Consider the following 18,597-nt stretch of genomic DNA (forward strand, 5'->3'; position numbering starts at 1 on the left):
ATGCACAAAACACAGTCAACAACATTGTGCACTTTTGAAAAGATGGACTCCGGTGAACAGAGGACAAGTGGAGTCCAGAGTAACTCTGCTGCCTCATTGGTGAATGGATCCATTGGGGGTTTCACGTATTTCAGAGATGTAGATGGAGACTCTAATGTAAGTAACCATTATATGAAGTAAGATATGTTGCTAGAATCAGAGTCTCTGCTTTTACATCATGCTACTCTCAGATAACATAAAAAAATCCCCTGCAGACAGATTCCCTTTAAAAGGTGTTGTTCACTAATGGACAACTGCTACTTAATAGGGATGATCGAATACCTCAAATATTCGTCAACGCCCATATTCGCCGAATAGGTAGCCGCTATTCGACTATTTGCAAATATTAGATGCGCAATATAAGTCTATGAGAAAACCGGATAGTTGCCGAATAGCAACTATTCGGGCTTCCCATAGACTTACATTGCGCATCGAATATTTGCATAACGGCGACCTATTTGTCGGATATTCGCGAAGCAATATTACCGTATATTTTTGATATTTGATCATCCTTACTGCTTAATCACTTGAGGATCTCAGAGAAAGTAAAGCAATTTATTCTCACCTTCCACAGGATCGCCATTTTAGTAATGTCAGCGCTGAAGAGGCATGTAACATTGCTGCAGCTGATCAATATTCCAACTTCCACTCTGCCGAAACAATATAGGCTGCAGATGTTCAGCGGCCGCTGGTTGGCTGCAGCGGTTCTGTGACGTTATATGACCTATCAGGAATAGCAGCGTCGACTTCGGAGAACGAGGCTCTATAGGATTCGCTAGACGTTGTGGGACATTACACCATTGGATTATGTCGGAACTTGAAGGATTTATTTTTAATTAATAAATTGGTGAATGAGGAAGTGTAAGGGAGTCTTTATTCACTATTTATTACGTCAGAATTTCGAGGATTTTTTAAACAAATAAATTTGTGAACGAGGGAGTGTGGGGGAGTCTTTATTTAAATGAACTATTTTTTTCTATGTGTTTTATAACTGTACACTTACCGGGTTACTAATGGGGTTGTCTGTGTCACGGTCGTCTCTCTATTTTTGGAGACTAGTGACGGATTCAGGGTTGAAATCTCTCATTTCTATCTGAGACTCTACATTTAAACGTGATTTCATTTCTTTCAGTACCTTATGAGTTATTGTCAGTTTTGATGTCCAGCAGTTTCTAGCTGAGTATTTCAACTGCAGCTGTTTTGTAGCCACGCCCCTACAGATTTAAGTAGTGGCGTTCCCCAGCAATCCATGCTGAAGATACAAAGTCATTGTTCTCTGTCCGCCTTGGTGAAAGGTCCTGCTGAGTTGTCCCAAACTCAGGCTTTATCCTTTTTATGATGCTGTTTCCCTAGTTTGTCTTTTCTTCGCTTTTGTCTTATTAGTGCAGTGGTGGGTCTAGTGAACCTCACTTGCATCTCACTAGCGAGGGCATCTACAGGGCTCCTCAGAGAGTAAGGACAGCTGCAGGTGAAGATAGGAAGTGTCCCATCTACCCCTCTCACTAGCTCCAAGGTCTTCTGTTGTTATCATGTCCCTGGTTTCCCTTTGTGTTTTTTTTGTTCGGCGCCAGACGTCCCTAGGTCTGAACACACACGCCATGCTCGTCACACTTGGCAAGCATGATAGTCTAATAGACGCATATCCATTACTAACCCCTGGGGTTGATGCCAGTTGTCAATTTACAGCTGACATCAACCCCAAAAAATATTACCCCAATTGCCAATGCATCAGGGAAATCAGGCAGAGCCAGGCAATATACCAAAATTGACATATCTAATGGATCCACTGCTTCTGCGGTGGCTGCGGGCTGCTATTTTTAGGCTGGGAAGGGCCAAATAACCATAGACCTTCCAGTCTGATCATACCAGCCCCAGCTGTCTGCTTTACCTTGGCTGGATATAAAAAATAGAAGGTACCCCATGCCATTTTTTAAAATTATTTAAATAGATACAAAAAAATGTTAAAGTTCAGGTCCCCTTATATGACTTATATGGAGTTCAGGGTCAAGTTTGGGTAAAGTCCGGGTCCCAAACCGAACTTTTAACTAAAGTCTGGCTGAACACAGCGAACCTGAACATTCATGGGTCCCTATACATTAGGTCCATGATATGTTTCTATTAACAATTACCTGCGCAACAGATTCTGTTATAAAAGCTTTGTCTACTATATGTTCTGTCTTTACAAGTTCACTTTGGCCTTCTCCAATATTATCCAGATACTTTCCTGCGAATCCTCCATCTCTTTCACTCCACTCATCAATACTGGAATTTTCAGGACAACTCACTATATCATGTATGCTACTAGTGGACTGACTTAACCTTGATTCTTCAACCTGCAAGTGGCATAAACATAAAAACGGTATTCATAATCCACAGTGCGAACCACACAAAGTACATTTGATGAATGGCTTATTAATGACCCTTGCTAAAAAATAATTGAATTAAATATTTTATAAAAATTCCTGAGCTCCAGATTCTACCATTTTGCGCTGCAAAGCTCCAATACAGAGATATTCACATTTGTTTCTTCTGGAGATCACAATATGAAATCTCTGCTTGCAGTCCAACTGGTCATTGCTTCAGAATTATTTTTTTTCAGTTGGTGCATGCGCTTTAACCCCTTTCTCTCACACATTGTGAATCATAGCTCAGCAGGGTTTTTGGCCCTATTTTATGCTGGTCAAAACCTTGTGGCATCCGTATTTTGGCCATAATACCAACTAAAACCTCATATTTTTTTGTACAGGATGCAGCCAGGCCCCTTTCTGTTAGGTCTTGCATATTAGAGTGTCTGTCCCTGTATAGTATACAGATGGGGTTCAGCTTGGCATCCCGCCTGATCTAATAGTATGGGCGTCAACTAATAGGCTGCGGGCTTGTGACTGAGTTATCTGCATTGTGAACAGCGCTCTATGCAAGCCATCAGTGTGCAGGTTTATCATCCAGCAATCGCCCCCTCCCTGTTTTGGAAGTACCGTATTTTTCGGACTATAAGACGCACCGGACTATAAGACGCACCCTTGTTTTAGAGGAGAAAAAATAGAAAAAAAATAAAATTAAAGTAAAAGAATGTGGTCATGACACACTGTTATTTTACTGCTGACAGTGTTACTGAGGTAATAATATCCCCAAATTCTGTCCTCATATCCCCCATTCTGGGTACCTTCCAGGTATATATGGCCCCCATCATGGAATATGTATGTTCCCCATCATTATATGTGTGATCCTCCAATCTGGTGTGTGTGTGTGTGTGTGTGTGTGTATATATAGTTATAGTGTGTTTGTGTGTGTGTGTATATAGTTATAGTGTGTGTGTGTGTGTGTGTATAGTTGTTATATAGTGTGTGTGTGTATATAGTTATATAGTGTGTGTGTGTGTGTGTGTGTATAGTTGTTATATAGTGTGTGTGTATATAGTTATATAGTGTGTGTGTGTGTGTGTGTAAATATATATATGATCCAACCCCATCCAGGTGTACAGTAATGCCTTTATATACTATATTATTTATTGCCTTACTTTTACTGATGTGCTGCTCACCGTGCTTCAGTTTGGTCCTGGCATTACAAACAAAGTCTCCCATATCTCAAGGACCTGCAGTGATGTAATGAAGAGGCGGGGCACTGTGCTGTTCTGTGCTGCTCTGTCCACCCCTCTTCATTACACCACTGTAGGTCCTTGTCAGCTACGGGAGACTGTTTCTAGTGCAGAGGCAAGAACAAAGTGAAAGTAATTTGAGCCCGCAGCACAGAGACTGCGGCTGTGCTGTGATGGTATGCCGTGCTCTGGGCCGGACACTGCAGTGATCTGCACTTCCCCCGGGCCAGACATGATTGCAGCGGCACCCTGCTCCTGCCTCCTACACAGCGGACACACAGTCTCCCCAGCCGCTGCAGGAAGCCGGGGGCTGGAGCTCCCACGTGTGACCGCTGTTTACATTAAACAAGTATTCATTAGCTGCTCCTCACCCCCGCTGACTGCAGAGAGAGGTGGGCGGGGAGCAGCTAATGAATATTCCTTTACTTTATGCAGCGGGTACACGTGGTTTCTCCAGCCGCCGGCATCCTGCAGCAGCGACCCTCCCTGCCTCCTGTGATCCCACTGCATAGCGCTGACTCCCCACAGCTCCATACCCCGCAGCTTCAGACCATAAGACGCACCCCACACTTTCCTCCCAAATTTGGAGGAAAAAAAGTGCGTCTTATGGTCCGAAAAATACGGTATGTGTGTGATTTGCTCCTCCTGCACCTGTGATGCCTCCACTTAGTGGGGGTTTGGCTGCATCCTGCTAGAGTACTAGTTTTTGGCCTGGGCGGCTTACAACTGCTGCCCTTCTTTTCTGTAATTGCTTAATTTTTGGAGGATATTTATTCCTGTTTATGTTGCTATTTTTATGTATCAAAACCTTGTGGCATACTGACTTGTTTAAGACACAGGCTGAGCCGCCGAGATGTCCCTAGGCAAAGACGCGGCGTCTCATCTATTATTTATACTTCCTAGTGGAAGCCATCCGTATAATGAACACACTACTAACTTTAAATGCTCCATGGTTTCTGACTCCTGAAGCTATTAAAAGAAATAACATGAGATTGAACATGTGCAGAGCAATGTAGTTTATAGATGTTCCACTCTAGCAGGGCTGTGGAGTCGGAGTCGGTGTACATTTTGGTGGAGTTGGAGTCGGTATAAAATGGACCGACTCCGACTCCTAAAATGTATAATAAATTGGTACAGTAGTTCAATACAGAATGTGTTGAATATTTTTTCATATAAATTTGGAAAAGTTATGAAATGTCCTATAAATGGCTGTTCTTTTCCTGATCTAAGGCTACATTCAAACCAGGGCTGTGGAGTCGGAGTCGGAGCTCATTTTGGTGGAGTCGGAGTTGCAGTCGGTATAAAATGCACCGACTCCGACTCCTAAAATATCTAATAAACTGGGGACAGTAGTGCAATGCAGAGTGTGATGACAATTTTTTCATAGGAATTTGGGAAAGTTATGAAATGTCCTATAAATGTCTGTTCTATTCCTGATCTAAGGCTGCAGTCACACACAGCGTTTTTGCTGCGTTTTTTGAGGATATGTTTTTCAGCTGCAAAAGCAGATCAGCTTTTTAAAAAAACGCATCACCTGAAAGGTTGTTGAGCTCATAAATAATGCTTTCAACAGCAAAAGCAGATTAGAAAAATGCCACACAAACTGACTGCTCATTGTTTGTGAGGATCCGTTTTTAAGGCCTCCAGTTTCTCCAGTGGAAAACGTTCCTCAAGATTACGAACTCAAAAAAGAACAGGTTCTTGCTATTGTAATGGACAATGCTTCAAATATGATAAGTACAATTACACTGATGAATGAAAGTAATGAACAACAGCTAGAAGAAAATTTAGGATTCAGTATGTTTGAGATGGAAGGCCACAGTGCTGTTCATATAACTGAGGAACAAACAGATATTACAACAGACGAACAGCAAAATGATACTTTAGAATTAGATGATCTTGTTGAAGCTGCTTCAAAACACTTTCATATTCATCATATGCGCTGTGTTGTACACACGCTGCAGATGGAAATAAGAGATAGTCTGCAAGAGGGACATGCTGGAAATCTGATTGGAAAAGTGAGGAAATTGGTTATTGCCGCCAGAACCCCTAAAATTGATTCCATCTTGAAGATACGTGCTGGGAAAGGGGCAATTGTCAATCAAGCCACTCGATGGGCAGCATTTATTTAATGATTGAGCGATTGCTTGAACTAAAACCGTTTCTTATAGATATGGTGAAACCTCAAGTAACCCTAAATGAAGATCAATAGGCACAGGTGGCTAAATTGAAGGAATTGCTTAATCACTCATTTACCGTGACTAAAAAATTACAAGCTGAGGATTTAAGTCCTGGCATTTTAATAAGGGAGTGGAAGAACTTGCTATTTTGCCTGCCCAAAGAGGAGGTTTAATCGCAGATGGCATTTCTGCTTCAATGAAACGGAGAGAGACATAGCTATTGGAAAATAAAATTCTTCTGGCAGCTGTTTATGTGGACCCAAGTCATCGTATACTGCTTGATGATCAACAGCTTACTAAAGGAAAATAAGCTCTGACTGAGGTAGCAGTTAGGATGAGTGGCCTACTGGACTGCCAGGTACAAGAGGACTTGGGTTCTAAACTTGTATTACAATAAATATATTTTATGTTCTATCGGAGTCGGAGTCGTGTAGTCGGTGCAAGGGAAATTGAGAGGTCTGAGTCGGAGTCTCGGAGTCGCAGGTTTGGCTTACCGACTCCACAGCCCTGATGGATAGGACACAGATCTGCATGAGAATCTGCCTAAGGGGCTTATTTTTTAATAAAAGGAGCATTCTCAGTGTGAGACATATGACCATGTAACTCATTTACATATAAGAAATTCGTGGATGTCTTAGAATAAAACGTCAGATCACAGATATCAAGGTATTTTTTATTCAGCCTTCTATGACCTACATGGGCTTAGGGAGGTTGCTCTTACTGACAGATTCCCTTTAACAAGAACCAGATAGGAGGTTCCTGCTGCCCGAACACAAACATTTTGAGAGACCTGTCAGTCTAGGATGGCGTGGTGGTAAGAAGCCGCTGGTTACCTGCGAGTCAGTATACAAACATAGTCGCCGACCTGCTTTTCAATGTATATTTTTCCTGAAACATTGCAATTCAGAGGAAAGCAAACCAGCCTGCAATTGTGATTCGGGCAAAATTAATCTCCTGTCAGATTCCCTTAAAGGTGGCAGTCTGCTTTTTACAATAATTTTGCGCCAAGATTCTTGTAAAAAATAAAGTTATCACAGGGTGTCTCCCTGCTGTGCTGCAGAAGGGTCAGCTGCAATTTGCAGGGAAGCCAGACAGCAAATGTTTAGTCCCTCAAAGCATTACTATGGGGAAAATTAAGAGATTGCATGGTGGAAACTGTTGTCAATCAGCTGGGCTGCTTTTCTAAATCATGGACATGCCACATCAGAGAGAACGATGCTCTTCGTAGCTGCCGTTAGCTCTGGCTAATATATTGAGATGCACTTATAATGGCAAAATAAGGTATTTGAAAAATGGTTTTGTGAATTAAAGAACTATTATATAAATCGGATCTCTGGATTTCAATTATAATACACAAGGCTCATGGTGCTTTCTATCAAGTATATTTTTACCTGTGAACAGTGCAGAATAGTATCATTTATAGCAGACACCATTTCTGAAGATTGAATTTTATCTGTTTTCTCCGTGTTGTCCGTCAACCCAAGATCAAGATGACTTTGTCCTTCACTATCTTCCAGATTGTTTTTTAGGCATGCTGCATCTCCTCCACTCAAATCCTCCAAGCAGGAATTACCAGTGCCGCTCATTAAATCATCTACACTAGTAGCAGACGGATTGTTTGTGGGATCCTTCATCTACAGTAGGTATAAGAAAAAAATGGGCAACATCCTAGGAAAATATCCTGAAAATCACAGGCTACATAAATTCTATATAGTGTAAATGTACTCAATAGCTTATTATATTGGAGATCCTTAAAAAAGAGGCTGTTCTAAAACTAGGTTTAATAATGTAGAAACAGCAACAAAAGGTACGAAAATAAAATAATCAGTACTCCCCCTTTCAACTGAACACTCAGGGGTGATACAAGTAAGTACTAAAGTTGAGCGAGTACCTAACTATTTGTACTCACTATACTCATAACTATTTGTGCGAGTAGCGAATAGTACGGCATTTGGGTTACTCGCTACTTTGCGAGTTTTTCCCCACTGACTTGCATTGCACACACTATTCGGAATGAATACGCGAGTATTAGACCGTACTCATTATGTGTATAGTGAGTACAAATAGTTAGGTACTCGCTCAATTCTAGTAAGTACGCCACCTGCCATCTTACGACTGAGGCTAGTGATTGGATTGCAGAGTTACAAGTTGTTAGTCATCACTAATGGCCAACAAAGAAAATGTAAGCATTTATGCAAAATCAACGCAGGTAAGGATCAATTGTACTAATGTTTAAAAAAATAAGTCAGAAAATGTCCTATTGTTTTAAAGGGACTGTATTGCCTATATTTTTAAGGATAAAACCACATTAGCACATTTTTACCAGAGCTACATAGACAGTAAGGCCGGGGCCACACGGGGCACTAGTGCGACGCTCGCATGACACTCGACTCGCGCTGTCAGCACAGCAGGAGCCGAATGTCATGCGAGTATCCCTGCTACTGAGGTCCGACTGTGCGAGTGGTCCTCAGCTGCGGGGGGCGCGCTGGCACTGAGGAGGGGAGGGATTTATCTCCCTTTCTCCTCCGTAGCCGGCTATTGCCATTCTCGCTCTGCATGCGTGGTACACCAGTGTACCGCGAGTGCAGTGCGATTTTTCTCTCGCCCCATTCACTTGAATGGGTGCAAGAGAAAAAAAAAAAAAGTCTCACATTACAATCACAGAATGCTGCGATTGTTTTCTCGGTCCGATTAAGGCTGAGAAAATAATGTGCGGTAGCACATAGGCTAAAATTGGTCTGAGTGGAATGCAATGTTTTATCGCACTCCACTCGCACCGATTTTCTCGCCGTGTGGCTTAGGCCTAATAGCTAACATCTGACTCATTGGTTTCTATGAGAGAGCTGTTTTATTTTATGCTCAGTTATCTGTGTAGAAGTCACTATGAAGGGAATGGGGTTAAAGGGAGTTCATCATCAGAAAAGTGCCTAATATTTAAAATTGTTATCTGTGACTTATTTTTTTTTATTTTCCCTATAGGGCTAAGTACTTATTTGCAAGTAGTTGCCAATTACTGGTGTGGCCTGCAACGACCTCTCCTGGCTCAAAGTAGTTGACCGCTCCTGCTTCTTATGATGTCACGTTAACAGAGCAGTTAGTTCTCTTGTGCTCTGCTCTATCCATTGGGTGTTACTGTCAACATCAGGGTGATCAATTGCTGATTCAGCCTAATGCAGCAAGTAACTGGCTCTCAAACAGGACGTTGGCAGTGACACCCCGTCAACAGAGAAGAACGTAAGGAAAGGAACTGCTCTGTCAAAGTGACATTACAGGAAGCAGAAGAATGACTGGCAGGTGTGTGTCTGCACTCTACGCTGGGAGAGATCGTCACTGAACAGCACAGGCAAAGCACAGAACTAATTATTTATCGGCAGGTAGTTAGCAACTACCTGCCGATAAGTTCTTAGTTCCATAGGGAAAATAAAAAAAAAGGCCCAGATAATCCATTTAAATTAGGTTCTGGTGTTATATGTATTTTTTTATTATTTTTTTTTTAATAAGGTTGCCTATATTTTATTTTTACATATCACGAGCTTTATTAAAAAAAACCCACAAATTTAGTAGTCTTCTAATTTTCATACTGGCCACTGGAGCTTTTTTTTTTTTGGACTGTCCTTCCTGAAAGATAAAGAGGTTTTCCAGCAGCACATCCTGTAATATAAAATCAGTCTTTATTCCATAGTTGATTAAAAATAGGACATCAATGTACAAAAGAGGGGGGCCATTCCCTGTTAAGAATCACTTACACATTTCGGACGGGTTGTCCTTACTCATAGCAGGAAGAGTTTTCAGCAAGTCCGCAAATAATTAAGAGTCAGGATTACAATGATAGCTCACTCCTCTATACACAACTGACAACCTAATGTGCATGATGGATGCTGGGTTCTGTCACACCTGACCTTGCTCTACCCTGCTCTTCACAACCTTTGTACCAGTTTATTACATGCTTCAATACAAAAGATAGTGTCGGGGGTTTGACAATTGTGACTATTTACATATGTTGTTTCCGAAAACAACAGGAAGTTAAGTCTAAAAAAGCCCCTGTGGCCAGTGTAAAAATTGCAAGTTATCTATTATTTTTAATTCAAATTGTGATATGGAGAAACAATTTCGTTCAATATCCTAATTAGTAAAAAAAAAAAAAAAAAATAATAATTTACCACAAACACCGGTCTAAAAATAAGTAATGCTCTGATGGTAGTTTTCCTTTAATGCTAACCATCATTCACTGCAATCCTGTGATATTAAAATTGTGGTAAGAAATGTATACAAAACAAAGTAGGAGTCTCATAATAGGCTTAGTGGCCAGAGTGAAAACTGCAAGAGATTAAGAGAATTTTAAGTATTGATTATAAAAACAGAATAAATACACCTACAACTAAGTTTACAGACTAGAAAAAAATAATTTTTCAGGATCTGTATATGTGTTCTATTGAACCCAGAAAACAGACAGCTCATACTCGGTTACTGTAATATCCTATGATGTCCTGATAAACTAAATACCTGTGAGAGGCCATGAAAAGAATGCTCATCAGCTGAATTAGAGTCATTCGATCTGAGCATTATACTCCCAAACCCCAATGAAAGAGATTCAATAAGGATTCCATCTACCACATCTCCATGTATATCTGGTTTCTTCTCGTCATATTCAAAGCCTTCGTAATGTAGACTAGACCTCAAAGGGCATATACCATTAGCATTACAAAATGTCTTCCATTGCCATTGGGAATTTTTCTGCAAGATAACGTAAAACCTGTTTTTTTTTATTATATATTTTTATACGGTAATCTATTTAACGCACATTCTGTAAGCAGTATATAGACTATCGAGAGATTTACAAAACATTCACTAAGTTAAATTACTACCTATTAGTTTGCCATATCATTATACCAAAGGGCATCACAGTCTCAGTATAAAACACCATCTTACCCATCAAGTATAATATAAGGCAACAGATATATATATCTGTAAATCTAAAAACGTGTTTACAAACCACAATAAGGTTTTGATCGTTTTTATTTCGGTTGTCCAAGACTAATATTGATACCTATCCTTAGAATAGGTTATCAATGTCCGATTGGAGGGGGTGCAACACCCAGCACCCCTGCCAATCAGCTCTTCATTTACCGAAACCAAAACTACCAGTTTTGTTGTTCCACAGCTCTGTCACCTATAAAATGGGTGCGGTTGCGTATTGCTTATTTGCCCCTTAAGGTGCTTTCACACATCCGGTTTGTGCCTGATGCAATGGATCAGTTGCAGATTGTGGTAAAACTGATGCGACTGATACAGTAAAAAAAAAAATGATTAGTTGTAGCAGTTTGTACAGAGAATCTAGCTGTAGCCGCGGGTAACCTGAGTGACGTCACCGCTGACAGCGAGACTCACTTCAGTTGCTCTGTGGAGCTCACAGTGAGCAGCGGTGTTCTACGGGCGCTCTGGTCAGCTTCCAATGTAGCAGAGCTGAAAGTGTCATGGGACCTCTTGTGGATTATGTCGGACTTGGAGGGGTATTTGGGGATTTTAATAAAGTGGTGAAAGAGGTTGTTTTTATGTCTTTTATTTCAAATAAAGGATTTTTCGGTGTTTATGTTTATTTACTTTCACTACAGTTTCGTGATGGGGGGTTGTCTCAGACACCTGCCATCACTAACCTAGGACTTCGTGGTAGCTATGGGCTGCCATTAACTCCTTATTACCCCGATTTCCACCACACCAGGGCAATTCGGGATGAGCCGGGTAGTGTCCCAGGACTGTCACATCTAATGGATGCGGCATTTCCGGGTGGCTGCTGGCTGATATTTTTAGGCTGGGGGGCTCCCCATCCTGAGAATACTATCTCCCAAGCTGTGTGGCTTTATTTTGGCTGGGTATCATTTGAGGGGGGGGGGGAATTGAACCGCACACAGTTTTTTCTTTAAATTACTTATTTAACTGCAAGATTTAGACCCGCGCAGCTGTGATTGGTTGCAGTCAGACGATCCCCCGCGCTGAGTGACAGCTGTATCACTGCAACCAATTATAGGCGCTATATTTTCTAACCAGAAAGGAATTTACACATCTGTGCATGCTCAGTAAAAAAAAAAAAAAAAAAAAAGGGGGATCCAGTCGGTGGAATGCGTTTTTTGCCGCATTACAACAGATCCGGCGCCCATAGGCTTTCACTTTACAACACACCGCACGGCGGTGCGGTTTGTTGCTGCTGACAAAACACGTTCCCTTGTATGTCCTTTCCGGCAGCTGGACACAGAAATTTCGCCGGATGAAACGCAAGGGCATCAGGCACAATCCGGCGCTAATACAATTCAATGAGAATAAAAACGCCTCCGACACCGGATCCGTTTTGTCCGGTATTCGCCAGATTGTGCCTGGCGGCAAAAACCGGATGTGTGAAAACAGCCTTACTTGAACCAATAGGGAGCAGATGTGCAGTACTGAGCCACAGCAATTATTCTATCAATAATAGAATAATAATATTCTATCAATGGAGTTGTGCAGCTCCAAAACGGAGTAAATCTGGCTGGCGAAGGTGGCACTAAGAAAAAGCTGATCGACGGAGGTGTCAGGTGTTGCATCCCCACCGATCAGAGATTGATGACTTATCCTAAAGATAAGTATTGAATGTGAATAACCCAGACATCCCCTTTAAAAAGGACTGTTCACGTGCTAACCAAACAATGATCATCATAGCATTTCAAAGTGAAAGTATTTACCAGTATACTTTCGGACAAACTCAAAAATTCAGACACAATAAATCTCGAAATTGGTATCTTTTTATTATATAACCATTCCTTTTTTATTCACAGAAAACTTACAGCAAACCTTAAATATGAAAACGCTAAAATGAAGACTAGGTTAATACTTGGGTTTGTAGAAGGATTCTTTCAAAAGCTGCTAAAAAGAAAGTGTCTCTATATTCACTAAATGTCAACACTATGATCTTCAGGTTTACTCAAAGAATTGGTTCTCTGCTGCTGTCATAGCCTGACGCTTATTCATTCTTCAGGAGGTTGAGGCCAATAAGACATAACTAAAAATGGTATTCCACGTTAAGAATGAAAATAAAAACTGAATCCACAGACTCGCTTGAGTTTTGCATCTGTACTCAAGGCTCCTTTTGCATCTGTGTGTCTTTTAAGCAGTCTGTATTCTCGGGTATATAGAAAAGTCAAATGTACTTTATCCAAGGTCTTAAATATAAATGCCTATGAAACACACACACACACACACACACACACACACACTACCGTGAACATTTTTTAGGCAAAGTAAGAATTCTTTAAAATATATAAATGTTTGTTATTTGATGAAAATCTAATTGAAACGTTAATGAACTTAAGCTGTAAGGGCAGGTTTGGTTAGAAACATATACGCTACAGTTCAAAAGTTTAGGGTCACTTACGTATTTCCTTATTTTTGAAAGGAAAGCACATTTTTTTTTTAATGAAGCTAACATTAAACAGAAATACACTCTATACATTGTTACTGTGGTACGTGACTATTATAGCTGCAAACGTCTGGTCTTTAATGCAATATCTACATAGGTGTATAGAGGTCCATTTGCAACAACCACCACTCCAGTGTTCTAATGGCACATTGTGTTTGCGGTGTTAGAAGGCTAATGGATGTTTAGAAATCCCTTGAAAATCCTTGTGCAAGTATCTTAGCACAGGTGAAAACAGTTTTGCTGATTAGAGAAGCTATAAGGCTATGTGCGCACTTACCGGATTTTGCCGCGGATTTGCTGCATGTTTCGCTGCAGAAAATGTTCAGAACATCTCTGCAGTGAATCACCAGCAAATCCTATGGCAAAAAAAAATCCTGTGCGCACTAGGCAGATTTTGACAGCTGCATGTTTTGCTGCGGGATTCCCGCAGCAAAAACAATTGCATGTCACTTCTTTTCCGCAGGTAGTTGCGGGTTTTCACTAATCTAAATGTAAAAATCACGCAGGGAACAGCTTGCGGAAAAACCGCACCAAATCCGCAACAAAACGCGACAATCCGCATGCGGATTTGGGTGCGGATTTGATGCGGATTTTTTCCGCAAGTGATAACATCTTTGAGAGCCTGCGGAATTTACGCAAGGAAATTTCATTTCCCAGTGCGCACATAGCCTAAAACTGACCTTCCTGTAAGCTAGTTGAGAATCTGGAGCATTACATTTGTTGGTTCCATTAAACTCTCAAAATGGCCAGAAAAAAAGAGAACTTTCATGTGAAACTCAACAGTCTATTCTTGTTCTTAGAAATGAAGGATATTCCATGCAAGAAATTGCCAAGAAACTGAAGATTTCCTACAACGGTGTGTACTACTCCCTTCAGAAGAGAGCACAAACAGGCTCTAACCAGAGTAGAAAGAGAAGTGAGAAGCCCCACTGCACAACTGAGCAAGAAGACAAGTACATTAGAGTCACTAGTTTGAGAAATCGACACCTCACAGGTTTTCAACTGGCAGCTTCATTAAATAGTATCCGCAAAATGTCAGTGTCAACGTGTACAGTGAAGAAGTGACTCCGGGATGCTGGTCTTCAGGGCAGAGTGTCAAAGAAAAAGCCATATCTGAGACTGGCTAATAATAGGAAAAGATTAATATGGGCAAAAGACATTGGACAGAGGAAGATTGGAAAAAAGTGTTATAGACAAACAAATCGAAGTTTGAGGTGTTTTGATCCCATAGAACAACATATGTGAGAGGCAGAACAACTGAAAAGATGCTGGAAGGGTGCCTGACGCCATCTGTCAAGCATGGTGGAGGTAATGTGATGGTCTGGGGTTGCTTTGGTGCTGGTAAAGTGGGAAATTTGTACAAGGGAAAGGGGATTTTGAATAAGGAAGGCTATCACTCCATTTTGCAATGCCATGCCATACCCTGTGGACAGCACTTGATTGTAGACAATTTCATCCTACAACAGGACAATGACCCAAAGCACACCTCCAAAATATGCATGAACTATTCAGGGAAGAAGCAAGCAGCAGGTAGTCTATCTGTAATGGAGTGGCCAGCCCAGTCACCAGATCTCAACCCTATTGAGCTGTTGTGGGAGCAGCTTGACCGTATGGTACGCAAAAAGTGTCCATCAAGCCAATCCAACTTGTGGGGGGGGGGGGTGTCTTCTGGAAGCATGGGGGGGAAATATCTCGAGATTACCTCAGCAAATTAACAGCTAGAATACCAAAAGGTCTGCAAAGCTGTAATTGCTGCAAAGGGTGAATTCTTTGACGAAAGCAAAGTTTGAAAGAGATAATTACTATTTCAAGTAAAAAACATTATTTCTAACCTAGTCAATGTCTGGACTATATTTTCTATTCATTATGCAACTCTCTTGATAAATAAAGGTTTAATCCAGCCATCTGCTCACCAAATTTAGAGAAGACATGCCCATTTTCTCAATCCAAACTAGGAGCTTAAAACTATGCTTTGATGGGTTTCTCCAGGTTACAGTCCAATTTGCTCATCTAATCTTAGTTGCAGTGACTGGCCTTTACCTTGTCAAATTTCAGCAAATTTGTCTACTGAAATGTATAAAACTGGCTGAATCACTCCTCAATGCCTAAAGGTACCGTCACACATAACGAGATCGCTAGCGAGATCGCGGCTGAGTCGCGGTTTCTGTGACGCAGTAGCGATCCCGTTAGTGATCTCATTATGTGTGACACCTACCAGCGATCAGGCCCCTGCTGTGAGATCTCTAGTCGTTACCGAATGGTCCAGGCCATTTTCTTCAAAGGCGATGTCCTGCTGGGCAGGACACATCGCTATGTTTGACACTGTGTGACAGGGCCACAGTGACTGCTGAGATAGTTATACAGGTCGTTACTGCGACCTGTATCGTTCCTGCATCGTTGGTAAGGTCTGACTGTGTGACATCTCACCAGCGACCTCCCAGCAACTTACCAGCGATCCCTATCAGGTCACATCGTTTTCGGGATCGCTGGTAAGTCGTTGTGTGTGACTGGGCCTTTATTGTACCCTATCAGTATTCTGCTATCACTATTGTCCTTAGCATCAGGAAGATGGACCAGAGTCAGACAAGCTCCAAAGCTAGAGCCATAAGGCAGCAGGACAAATCTACACCAAGCCATGAGGCAGTAGGCAAAGTCCAAACACTATTGTCCTTAGCAGGAGGAAGATTGTCCAGAGTCAGACAAGCTCCAAGGCATGAGCCATAAGGCAGCAGGCCAGTTCTACACCAAGCCATGAGGCAAGAGGCCAAGTCCAAACCAAGCCATGAGGCAAGAGGCCAAGTCCAAACCAAGCCATTAGGCAGAAAGCCAAGGCTACACCATGAAGCAGCAGGAAGGATACCCAGACTGCTAGAATGCTCCACATGGAGAATTGTGTTACAGTGGTCAGTTAGACCTACTTTTATACTGCAAAGTATGCTTGAGACTGCTCAGTCTACTAAGATGTTCTGTCTTCCTGACATTCAAGCCACATGCTCCAAACTCCTCTGTCCAAAGAACAGGAAACCACTGAAGGTGGAAATGGGTGTTGTCTATTTGTTCTAAGCTTCCTGTACAGCTGTGGGGGCTGGACGCTCTGTTCCACGTGAAGGGGAAAGAAGAAAAAGAAGGGAATTTTGTTACTTACCGTAAATTCCTTTTCTTCTAGCTCTTATTGGGAGACCCAGACGATTGGGGTATAGCTACTGCCCTCCGGAGGCCACACAAAGCACTACACTAAAAAGTGCAAGGCCCCTCCCCCTCTGGCTATACCCCCCCGTGGTATCACGGGTTCTCCAGTTTTAGTGCCAAAGCAAGAAGGAGGAAGCCAATAACTGGTTTAAACAAATTAACTCCGAATAACGTCGGAGAACTGAAAAACCGTTCAACATGAACAACATGTGTACCCGCAAACAACCAAGAAATCCCGAAGGACAACAGGGCGGGTGCTGGGTCTCCCAATAAGAGCTAGAAGAAAAGGAATTTACGGTAAGTAACAAAATTCCCTTCTTCTTCAGCGCTCTATTGGGAGACCCAGACGATTGGGACGTCCAAAAGCTGTCCCTGGGTGGGTAAAGAGATACCTCATGTTAGAGCTGCAAAACAGCCCTCCCCTACGGGGATGTCACTGCCGCCTGCAGGACTCTTCTACCTAAGCTGGCATCCGCCGAAGCATAGGTATGCACCTGATAATGTTTGGTGAAAGTGTGCAGACTCGACCAGGTAGCTGCCTGGCACACCTGTTGAGCCGAAGCCTGGTGTCGTAGCGCCCAGGACGCACTCACGGCTCTGGTTGAATGGGCTTTCAGCCCTGAAAGAACCGGAAGCCCTGCAAAACGGTAGGCTTCCAGAATTGGTTCTTTGATCCATCGAGCCAGGGTGGCTTTAGAAGCCTGCAACCTCTTGCGCGTACCAGCGACAAGGGCATCGGAACGGCGTACGGGCGCCGTGCGTGAAATGTAGATTCTGAGTGCTCTCACCAGATCTAGCAAACGTAAATCATTCTCATACCGGTGAACCGGATGAGTGCAAAAGGACGGTAAGGAGATATCCTGATTAAGATGAAACGAGGATACTACCTTAGGGAGAAACTCCGGAATGATGCGCAGCACTACCTTGTCCTGGTGAAACACCAGGAAGGGAGCCTTGGATGACAGAGCTGCCAGCTCAGACACTCGCCGAAGCGATGTGATCGCAACGAGAAACGCCACCTTCTGTGACAGGCGAGAAAAGGAAACTTCCTTCAGAGGCTCGAAAGGCGGCTTCTGGAGAGCAACTAGAACCCTGTTCAGATCCCATGGATCCAACGGCCGCTTGTACGGGGTCACGATATGACAAACCCCCTGCGGGAACGTGCGCACCTTAGAAAGACGTGCTAGACGCTTCTGAAAAAACATGGATAGTGCTGAGACTTGCCCTTTGAGGGAGTCTAGCGACAAGCCCTTTTCTAACTCCTATTGTAGGAAGGAAAGAAAGATAGGCAATGCAAATGGCCAGGGAGACACTCCCTGAGTAGAGCACCAGATTAAGAAAACCTTCCACGTTCTGTGGGAGATCTTAGCAGACGTGGGCTTCCTAGCCTGTCCCATGGTGGCAACGACCCCTTGGGATAATCCTGAAGACGCTAGGATCCAGGACACACAAGCCACACAGTCAGGTTCAGGGCCGCAGAATTCCGATGGAGAAAACGGCCCTTGAGACAGTAAGTCTGGTCGGTCTGTTAGTGACCCCGGTCGGCCGACCGTGAGATGCCACAGATCCGGGTACCACGATCTCCTCGGCCAGTCTGGTGCGACGAGTATGACGCGGCTGCAATCGGATCTGATTTTTTTTTTTTTTTTTTTTTTCGCAGTACTCTGGGCAAGAGTGCCAGAGGTGGAAACACATATGTGAGCCGGAACTGCGACCAATCTTGCACTAAGGCGTCTGCCGCCAGAGCTCTGTGATCGCGCGATCGTGCCATAAATGCCGGGACCTTGTTGGTGTGCCGAGACGCCATTAGGTCGACGTCCGGCCCCCCCCCCAGCGGCAACAGATTTCCTGAAACACGTCCGGGTGAAGGGACCATTCCCCCGCGTCCATGCCCTGGCGACTGAGGAAGCCTGCTTCCCAGTTTTCTACGCCCGGGATGTGAACTGCGGATATGGTGGATGCTGTGTCCTCCACCCACATGAGGATTCGCCGGACTTCCTGGAAGGCTGCTGACTGCGTGTCCCTCCTTGGTGGTTGATGTATGCCACCGCTGTGGAGATGTCCGACTGGATTCGGATCTGCTCCCTTCTAGCCACTTTTGGAAAGCTAATAGGGTAAGATACCCTGCCCCGATTTCCAGCACATCG

At 43.0% G+C, this 18,597-nt stretch overlaps 1 protein-coding gene across 1 annotated transcript in view; it reads right to left on the reverse strand.

The window, feature by feature from the left end:
• LOC142302371 (uncharacterized) overlaps positions 1-15,198 on the reverse strand; it is a 48,141-nt gene extending 32,943 nt beyond the window's left edge. The window contains exons 1-4 of the mRNA XM_075343427.1: positions 15,175-15,198; positions 10,318-10,548; positions 7,206-7,448; positions 2,169-2,372 (exon numbers count right to left, since the gene is read on the reverse strand). Of these exons, the coding sequence (XP_075199542.1) occupies positions 2,169-2,372; positions 7,206-7,448; positions 10,318-10,548; positions 15,175-15,198 (702 nt within the window). The remainder of the gene's footprint in view (positions 1-2,168; positions 2,373-7,205; positions 7,449-10,317; positions 10,549-15,174) is intronic.
• Positions 15,199-18,597: the final 3,399 nt, after the last annotated feature.

The sequence above is a fragment of the Anomaloglossus baeobatrachus genome, chromosome 4 (assembly GCF_048569485.1).
Source record: "Anomaloglossus baeobatrachus isolate aAnoBae1 chromosome 4, aAnoBae1.hap1, whole genome shotgun sequence".
NCBI classification, from domain to species: Eukaryota; Metazoa; Chordata; class Amphibia; order Anura; family Aromobatidae; genus Anomaloglossus; species Anomaloglossus baeobatrachus.